Source organism: Saccostrea echinata, unplaced genomic scaffold, assembly GCF_033153115.1.
Source record: "Saccostrea echinata isolate AGI-Se365-2 ecotype Australia unplaced genomic scaffold, CSIRO_AGI_Sech_v1 ptg000057l, whole genome shotgun sequence".
NCBI classification, from domain to species: domain Eukaryota; kingdom Metazoa; phylum Mollusca; class Bivalvia; order Ostreida; family Ostreidae; genus Saccostrea; species Saccostrea echinata.
Window position 1 is genome coordinate 1,199,040 of NW_026889806.1, and position 10,493 is coordinate 1,209,532.

General features: G+C 31.4%; 1 protein-coding gene across 1 annotated transcript; it reads left to right on the forward strand.

Annotated features, from left to right (window-relative positions):
• The first annotated feature begins 6,119 nt into the window (after positions 1–6,119).
• LOC133174248 (uncharacterized) lies at positions 6,120–7,827 on the forward strand. The gene is made up of 3 exons (XM_061309328.1): positions 6,120–6,371; positions 6,633–6,662; positions 7,589–7,827. The coding sequence occupies exons 1-3, from the start codon at positions 6,170–6,172 to the stop codon at positions 7,672–7,674; spliced, it is 318 nt and encodes a 105-aa protein (XP_061165312.1). The 5' UTR covers positions 6,120–6,169; the 3' UTR covers positions 7,675–7,827.
• The last annotated feature ends 2,666 nt before the right edge of the window (positions 7,828–10,493 follow it).

A 10,493-nucleotide genomic window follows, 5' to 3' on the forward strand; every position in this document is an offset into this window, starting at 1 on the left:
GTTATGCTAAAAATAACACGCCCGATCGGTTTTATTTATCTCATTTTTTTAACATACATATTGTCTTATTTATAGACAAGTGAATATACATGATATTTGAGCCTCCATATATTTTTATTCACATTTTTCTCGGCAAATGGACGTTCTTTTAAAAACTATTTTTTGGCACGACTCCCAACATGGACGCCGGGATGGGAAATTTTTAATTTTAACCACATAGGGCCATTTGGAACCGTTGAAAGGTAAATAAAGTGTTAAGAATAGGAGAAAAATATATGATTAATTATTGGATACCATTTGTGAATTGGGAGAACGCATAAAAGAAATAATACCCAAAGCAAGCGACAAAAAAAGCGACAGCGTAAATCGAAGATTTTTACAATGCTTGGATCTGTAGCTCTATGAACGGTTCGTTTTGTGAACGGTATGCTTTGGTGAACGGTATGTACATTAAGTGGACGGAGCCTGTATATGATTGGCCTTAATAAAGTCGTTTATTTCTTTATTAAATCTTCTTATTTTATATAAATGAAAGGACGGTGTCGCAAGCATTTTTAACAACTTGTTTTTAAGTTAAAGCTGTCATAACTATTTCCTTTTTAATGTTGTATCTTCGTTATTATATGTAACTAGTAGACGTAGATATGTTTTTTGTTCGAAATTTCCTAATTGAATAGAATTATTTTTTTAAATTTATACTTATCACACTTTTAAACAAATGAGTATGATTTTATTAATCCCTCATGCTTTTATTTCGTCTATTATTCTTTTTTACGTTCTTGTCGCTGTTGCTACAAATAAAAATAACATTTTTTCTCTTGACCCTTTCTCTTGAACTTTAATTCATCTTTATATTTTTGACAGTATGTTTTATTGGCGATGACATCGAGGGTTGGCCAGAGGAGTGTAAACCAACACTTATATATATATATATATATATATATATATATATATATATATATATATATATATATATATATATATATATGCAAATGTTTTCTCTTATATAACACTATTGAAAGCAACGCGTATCTATATCCGTATAAACACGGGTTCCTCGCGTCATAAACGTTCGACGTAATTTCTCAGTGACGTCATAAAGGGTCGACGCGCAAACAAATACGCCGTTGAGTTTGAAAAATAAAACATTTCACGCGTTAAAGATTATAGTCAGGAAAATATAAAATATGAATAAGTCATAAATGTAAATATAAGTAATAATGTATCATTTTTAAACATCTATCGGGATATAAATACGGGTTGGTATGAGATCAAATTTACGATAAAGCCCTTCGGGCTTTATGGAATTTGATCTCGTGACCAACCCATATTTATATCCTGATAGATGTTTAAAAATGATACATTATTTCTTATATAAATCCAAAAATAAATTCACAAAATATTTACTGCAAGCGCTTTCGCCATGTTAGTTATACAAATGTCAGGAATGTTACCTGGTAACGTCCAAAAGCAAAAGTTTATTGTGACGCCATAATAGATCAAGGTAGCGTAAAGTTACCGTATTAGATAATGTACAAATATTGCATTAACTTGAACACATAATATACATAAAATCTTACAATATGTTATAAAATAAAGTATCATTTGCGATTAAGCTTTGGTTTAAAGAGTTTGATTAAGTAGTCCTCTTTTTCCAAACGCAGATTTTCATTTTCATCGGGAAGTTTATAAAAAGGGAAAATCCTAAATATTCCTTTGCCGCATTTTGCAAAATGTTCACAACTTGGTGTATTACGCACACTAGGGTCTTTAATTTGTTGTTTTTTTATACGAACCCGGGCATTTAGTTTACCCGTTTGTCCAATATAGAATACTTTACACGTTGGACAGATTGCAGATAACGTTTTCGGATTTACAGTTCATTGGTGAGTTGGTTCTAATTTCCATTTCTGATTTAAGTTGGATTCTATTTCCCTCTTCTAAATATGTACACGTTCCGCATCTTGGATCTCCGCATTTTTTAATGGTTGGAATTTCCTCCTGTGTAGTAAAACGGGCCTTGGTTAACAATTTTTTAAGATTGGGTGCCTGTCGTCAACTATTGATAATATCATTTGGTTGTATTAAACTTTTCATATTTTCCGATTGTTCTAAAATTGGGTAAAATCTTTTAACGTCCATTAGGATATTTCTGTTTCGTGGGTTATGGGACACAACAAAGGCTATTTTCCCGTCTTCGGTGGTGTCATCTACACGGCGTGGATTTCAAAGGTTCTCTATTGGAATTTGGGACGCCTAGTCTATTCCAGCGTTGATTAAATCAATTGGATAGTTTTGTTGTCGTAGATATATTTTTAATTCCTCCAAACGTCTAGAACGCAGGGTTCTATCTGTAATAATTGTACAAATTCTTCGTGCTAAATTAAACGGGATATTACGTTTTGTGTGGGATGGGTGGCACAATCTAAAATCCAAATACTGATGCGTATCCGTTGGTTTACAGTATACACGCTTGGACCAAGAGTGAAGAAGACTTAAATAAATTTCATTCACTTCTTAATAACCTCCATGATTCTATACAATTTACAATAGAAAAAAGTCGTTCGGAACTTCCATTTTTAGATCTTCTTATTATAAAGAATGGATCCTGTATAACTACAGACTTATACTGTAAACCTACCTGACATTTGTATAACTGCCTGAAGAGCCAAACATTGCGAAAGCTCTTGCAGTAAATATTTTGTGATTTCTTTTTTTTTTTTTTTTTTTTTTTTTTTTTTTTTTTTGATTTTTATTTTTAATACACCCAACAAAACTGTACCGGTTCTTCATTTTGTTTTTGAAATTATATATATATTTACATTTCCAAATATTTTTCCTTAATATTCTTTGCAAATTAAAAGGCTGTTCATTTTCTCATGAACTACCATGGATGAGCATGAATATATCCATTGTTACGTCATGATACCGTGCATGACGTCAAAAGTATAGTGCAAACTGTTTTGCTTTAAAAATGACCGTTGGATGGCGTAATTTGTGGAAACTCATCAGAAAAATAATGTAAATATAAGAAATGAATTTAATTTTTGAAAATTCATGAGGTACATGAACTACAACGCTTCACGCCGGCATATTTATCATGAAGCGCTAACGCGCTTCATGAAATATGCCGGCGTGACGCGTCGTAGTTCATGTCCTCATGAATCTTCAAAAATTAAATTCATTTCTTAAATATCTCCCAATTTATTCATTACTCAAGAACATGTTCTGAGTACGATCAATTTTTAAAGGTTAATGACAGATAAGTTGATGTTACAGGGATTTCATCAAAGTCAGCATTTTGTAAGTTCTATGGTCTTTATAATGATTTTGTTTGCAAATACAACCTTTCACTGGGTCGTATTTTGAGTGCCATAGTTCATACCAATTGTTAGGCCTTTATTTTCATACTAAATTTGACTACGGATTATTCGGTCTACTTGATCAATACATAGAGTTCATGGCGGGTGTGACCGGTCGACAGGTGAGGCTTTTATGTACTCCTCCTAAGCACCTGATTCCACTTCTGGAATTTCCAGGGGTCCATGTTTTATACCCTGATCACAGATTTGTATTGTTTGTATTATTATTATTATTTTTTTTTTTTAGATCGCTCACTATTCGTTATCTTCACCTTTTTCATTGTACAAAGTTTTGAAAAAGGATACGATTTGATGCTGTTGATTTTGGAAAAGCATTTTGATGTCAAGCTTCTTCAGGTTCTTTGGATTTTTTTTAAATATACATTTGATTTCAATCATATCTTGCATATGGATTACATCTGACATTTCTCATTAACGGCAGTAAATATTTCTGATATAGGTTGGTATGACACTTTACTAGACACTGCAATTTTTTGTTAATTGGTACGTTTTCTGAATATTATTATTTTGTACGTACCGTTTGACTATTTTATCAAACCATAAAAAGCAATGGAATTTATTATGCTTATATGCATTAAACTAACAAAAATGGATTTAAAATTTTGATGCTTTCAAGAACACATATTATTATGCAATTTACAGTTTTTAACAAGTAATGCACACAACAGCAATTAAGATTTTATAAATAACGTCTCATATCTCAATTTTACAGAAACATTTTTCATACTAAGTTATGCACATGACAACTTACCAAGGTCAAAGCAGAGAAGGAAATTGGATGCTAATTAGATTTAATGTTCAGTGTTTTATACAAGAAATGCAAATTACGGAAGATAAGTCGTTGATATCACCACTAATGAATTACAGGGACAACATGAACAGTTTCTTTCACTCATGAATTGACCTCACACAAATATAACCTTTAACCTTATTGCAGAGAAACATATTATAGGTTTGAAAGGAAATCAAAATGAGATAACAATAAAGAAAAAGTTTAAAATTAATGATCAAATGAGGCATTATTTTCTAAGCTTTTGTATCAATGTTTTATCAAGATCAGAATTAAACCATTGACGGTAGCGAAATAGCATTTTGAAAACAAACAATTCTAGGAGATTATCAAATACTAGCATTATGTGACAAATGGAAGTCCCTTATACTAAACACTTAAATAAAATAAAGATTAATATGTAAAAGTAGCATTAAGGACGCAATTGACAGATAGATAATTTTAATTTATTTATTAAAAAACATCTATTAAAAGCATTAATGAAGATCGATTGATAAAATAAACATGTACATGTGTTTGGATTTCAAACAGAATCACGTCAAATTGTAGGAGTGGCATTTTGAAAGAATTTTTAAATATTATTGTAAGTGTGATAACTAAACCAATACTGCTCCTTAGAATAAATTTCTATACATTATTATCTTTCCGTAGTCCACTTGTTTACCAAAATTTATCGAAATCATTCCATAACTATGACAACTGAATACGAAGAAGTAGCATTTCATGGTCACATGAATAACTCGGGTGACCTGTTGATATCTGTTTACTTTCGCCGTTGTTTTGAAAATTTTACATTTTCTTTATTTTGATTTTGGATTTCTGACACTGTTTGCTATGTCAACCAGACTTGTCGCTGAACATCTTCAAATGTTTGAAATACTATTAATAAAATTATAACAAAGTAGTGAAAGTAGGCTTGGGTTGTTCAGAAACCTTTTTAAGAACCTTTTAGAGAGGAATACCAAAGAACTGTACATAGTGAAAATTTCTACTTTTTGAACCATGGTCACAGGGGTGAGGATCGTTTTGAGAAAATCTTAGAAACGCATGAAGGCTATGTAGCAACCGCTAATGATAAAACGCCGCTTAATGAGAGAAATATCGTAGTAATGCAACGCTCAATGTCATAAATTATTGCATTAATAGTTGACATTCTCATCTGCTTAATGATATGATTCTTTCATAAAGCGGCGATTTAGCATTAGCGGTTAAGATTGTTCATCTATTAATGCAACAATTTATGGCAATAAGCGTTGCAATTGCAACGCTTAATGATATTTCTATCATTAAGCGGCGTTTTATCGTTAGCGGTTCTGCAAGTCTTAGTATTATTAAATGAGTGAAATATGAAGGTAATGAACAGTTACGTTTCAATTAACGTCCATTTCTAGTTACCTATCCAAATATAAAACCGATGAATATGCAAGCATCCGCTTGTGGTGTAGATCCAATGAACATAAGAGAAAAAGGAACGAGGCATAGGAAATGCGATAAAATAGAAGTTAAATTTATTTCTTTGCTTAGTGCTTTATTTGAGCTTACATTATCAATGAGGTTTAAAATTGCTATAAACAGTGTTTTATTTTTACAGGAAAATTCTTTTGACAAACGCAATTCTTGCATAATAAGGAATCAATTACAAGTGGTTTTCATTGAGATTGCCCCCCCCCCCCCCTCAAAAAAAAAAATATCGATTTGTTATCAGTGAGACTGCCACAGGGGATCTAAACTCAAATCGGATTTTTACAAAGGAGTAGATTAGAATGAAGGACAGATTATGGCTAAATATTATTAAAGAAATGCCCTGTGATAACATGTCATTCTGATTTCCAACTCTCATGTGTTTCTTACTTTTTCAAATCTTACATAATACAAACAAATTAATTAAAATAAGTCAAGGCTGCACGTGCACAGAGCGACAATAAATTTGTTCTGTTCATTGAACGTAAAAGCAGTTAGAGCATCACTTGACTCCTACAAGGACGTCTGGGGCAGTATGAATTCTCGGATCATTTTCGTATCTATGATATTCCTAGGCCTCAGTCTATCCTTTGTTTCCGCTGGTCACCAGAAGAGAAAGACGGATAAAGGAAGTAAAATATCTGCTTTCCTGCGTAAATTAATTAGGATAATTACAGAACACTATTCACACAAACGGACTTTTTCAAGGTCCAAAGAAATGCCGATATATTCAGAAGGTACGTAATTCAGAAAAAAAAAACAGGAAAAAATGTCAAACAGAAATATCAGTACTTAGTTTTAGAGGCCATTCATTTTTCATTATCTTTAACTTGCTTATTTTTGCTGTATTGAAGTTCTTATTGTAATATGCAAGAAAGGCTTATTTAATGTCTATTTCGAGCTTTATAGAATGATTAAAGCTAGCTTGCGTTGCATATTGTTGTACCTTATATTTTGGATAGACGTAATATCATACTCTTTTTTTTATTTGTTTTTAGAAAAAAACGGAGAAGATGACGAGGACATATGTAAGTTAGTCTTTCGTTAAGAACAAATTGTGTAATCTTAATTTTTTGTTCAATTATTTGAAAAAGTCCTTTTACTTGTTAATCATATTAAGCTTTAAACTTTTATAGTATTAATTTATCTTAGATAATAAGATTTATATTGTTAGGGAAAAAAAATTCACAGTTACACATTGTTGGATATTTACACATGCCACCTGGCCTTTTTGTGAAATCAGTAGTATAATTATTGCCACATGTACATATAAAATATATGCAAATAAATCATTTTCTTTAATTTAAAATAATTAGATTGGCTTTGAATCTATAATGCTTTGAGAGTTAGGGTAATTAATAAACAACATAATGACAAATCAAAGGAGTTTCTCAAATTCAACTGTAATTTTATTTTAATGTAGTCCTTTGTAAAATAAACCAGTAAGGAATTTTACTGCTTACAGAAAATTGTCATTTTTTAAGCCATTGGCAGGCAAGATTGTATAGTGTGAGATTTGCATGATGACATATTATCACACTTAAAAATCTTTTTTCTCAAGAACAACTAGGCCAGAAGAAATGAAACTTCCAAACACAGCTTGCATGTAGATCCAAGTTTGTTTCAAGTAATTGTCCCCTTAGATCTACCGGAGCATGATTATTCAAAAATAAAAAAAAAAATAAGTAAGATCCTCAAGTAGTGCAGACCTAGTTTGTTCAAATTATGGCTCCAGAGCGGAGGTAGGTCCCAATATGGAGTACAAAATCATTTTATAAATAAAATGGGAAAAATCTTTAAAAAAAATCTCCTCTCAAGAAAAACGGAGCTAATCTGACTTAGATGAGCGTTTGGGCTCATACATCTAGGTATTGTTTGTTATCAATTGCATATCATATTAACAGATAGAAACATAATTGTTCATGACTTTGCAGATGATTCTTGTCTTTTGCAGTTGATACATTTTGTTCATTATGTGATGAGATTCAAGATCCAGATGACCGTCAAGACTGTATTGCCACCAACTGTGCAGAAAGATGAATGATTCTATGACAGTTTTAAATGTAATTACACTTATTACAGTTTGAAAAATAAAACCATTTTCATGCAATCCCCGAAAAATGATGAAAAAGCTTTGTTTAGACATGTGATTGGTAATCGAATTTTTAACAAGTAAATCAAATATGAGTAAAAGTGTGTTTTGTTGTAAAAATGTTTTAACGGACCATCCCTGACCCTTTTATGTTTTTTAAAATATAATTTGTATTCCATACGAAGAGAACAAAAAACAATCCTCGCTTATCAAAACATGAAAGTATTCTCTTCTGTATAAGACGTGAATGTTTTTAATAATTCACCTAAAAATTTTAAATTCTCACCATTGAATATGAAAGAATTCATAATTGCTAATTATATGATACCTAAAAAAAAGGCCCCAAAAGAAAATAAGTACTGTGGACTAATCAGGTTACTTTTTTCTAAATTGAGCTTAATTATTTAAAGATAGTTAGATAGCACTTTAGTAATTACATTGCAAATGTGTTCTCTTATAACATTGATATGTGATTAAAATTTGATCACGTGACCAATCCGTATCAATATCCCGATAGATGTTTAAAATTGAAACCTTATTTCTCAAATATATATTATTCATTATTAAACACAGAAGTAGGTTTGGAACCATTGGTTTATTTTGCTTGATTAATTGTTTAATTATCAATATAGTAGATAGTGCTGAACATGGGGGGGGGGGGGGTTAAACTTCAGTGGTTTTCGTGTCAGGACTGTCATTACTTTGCAATTTTGCAAATTTTGAATTTATTATTCAAGACATAATCATAAAGCGCTTTGAGCATTGTGTCGTCCACCGTAATGCCAATGTTAAGATGGAAGATACAATAATTTTAAGGAAATAGTAGAGCCATGAACAACGTATTTAAATCTTCCATTATGTAGTGACGAAAAGCTAGGAATTTTATTCTCGGGTTTAAAACATTACTGATTTCTGAGAACCTGCGACAAAACAGAGTCCAAGTTTCCTTTCTTGCGCAGGTAAGACGACAAAACTTCAAACTGAGATAATGTGTGTTCAAATGATAAAATAAAACACATATGATTTCCCAGACTCTTCTACACTAAAGAGTGCGCATTCCAGTAAAAAAAAACTGAGATAGTTGCTGGCGTTCGCAAAAATATATGTATATATATAATTTGCTGTGGCCTTCAACTCGACATTTAGATATAAAGACCACGTATTGTCAATTAACAATGGTTATTTCCATTCTTATGTCGCCACGATATATCTCAGTGAGTTTGAGATAAAAGATACCACAGAGTCTGACACACCTGTTTCATATTTGGATATTTTATTAGAAAAAGACGTTAATGGCAATCTTACAACAAAGCTTTATGATAAACGTGATGACTTTAACTTTCAATCGCCAACTTCCCTAACTTATGCAGCAATAAACCCTTATCCACTGCATACGGTGTTTATATCTCTCAGTTGATTCCACACGCCAGAGCATGAACAATTTCTAAAACGAGGTAAGTTATTGACAAAGAAGTTGATGAAATAAGAACATAAGCAGTCTCGCTTAAAGTCATCATTTCGTAATTCTATGGTCGGTACAATGACCTTGTCAGCAAATACAATCTTTCATAAAGTCAAATGCTGACTGAATTTTATCATACTAACTGTTAGGCCATTATTTACACACTGAATTGTCGACGGATTTTTCCGTTATTTCCTGATCATGACAACGAGCACACGGCAGATGTGACCGGTCGGCAGGGGATGCTAACTCCTCCATGGCACCTGATCCCACCTCTGTTGCCTTAGAGGTCCGTTTTTGCCCTGCTCCTATTTTGTAATGTTTAATGGACATTTAAGCTCGAATATACTGTTCGTTATCTCCACATATTTCATATATATATATATATATATATATATATATATATATATATATATATATATATATATATATATATATATATATATATATATATATATATATATATATATATATAAGGGGGTGTGTGTGTGTGTGTGTGTTGCATTCAAATAAACACGACTGATGAAGGCTGGTAACATGGTCGAAATATTTCAAAAAGTGTTTGAAAGTTTTTTTTTATTTTATATATGAATATGTTTTGTGTATATATATTATTATTTGTATGAAAGTGGGAGCAATGAAAAATTCGAATATATTTGGTTTTGGTACTTGAAAGTCTGCGAAACACACTCATAAGAGCATGCTTTACAGAGGAAGTATTCATGAAAAAATGCGCACAGAATAAACTGAGTATCAAACCATTGTCAAATTTTATTTTCACGCCTTACCTTTCATGCTACATGTATACAACTTAACTGGGTCATTTCAGAATTCAAATTTTCCATTTAAAGTCGTGTTAGATAATATAAATTATATTCGTGTCATTTAGAGATGAGTTTTCTCTTACATCCTCATAATTTAGGATTTTGATTATGGTACATGAACCTGAACATAACTGTTTCTCCTGAATTTTTTTTTCTGTGTAATCAGCGTTTTTTAAAAGTGACATTTATCAGCGTCAGGAATTAATTGCATTATCTTTATGAATTGCGGTGACTTCTCCAATATGCATCCTCACTATTAATGCTTAGCATTTTAAGCACAAACAGAATAAGAGCCATTTTCTCTCTTTATAGTAATGAGTCAGGAATTGGAAAGATGATATTAGTCTTGAAAGTGTTTTATCACATGCTAAATTTCTTGATATCAAACGCAATTATATTTGTATTACATTTTATTTTTCAATTTTACCGATCAAGTAGCTTAAAAAACAGTCGTAAATAGATTCAGAGTCCTCATAGTGAA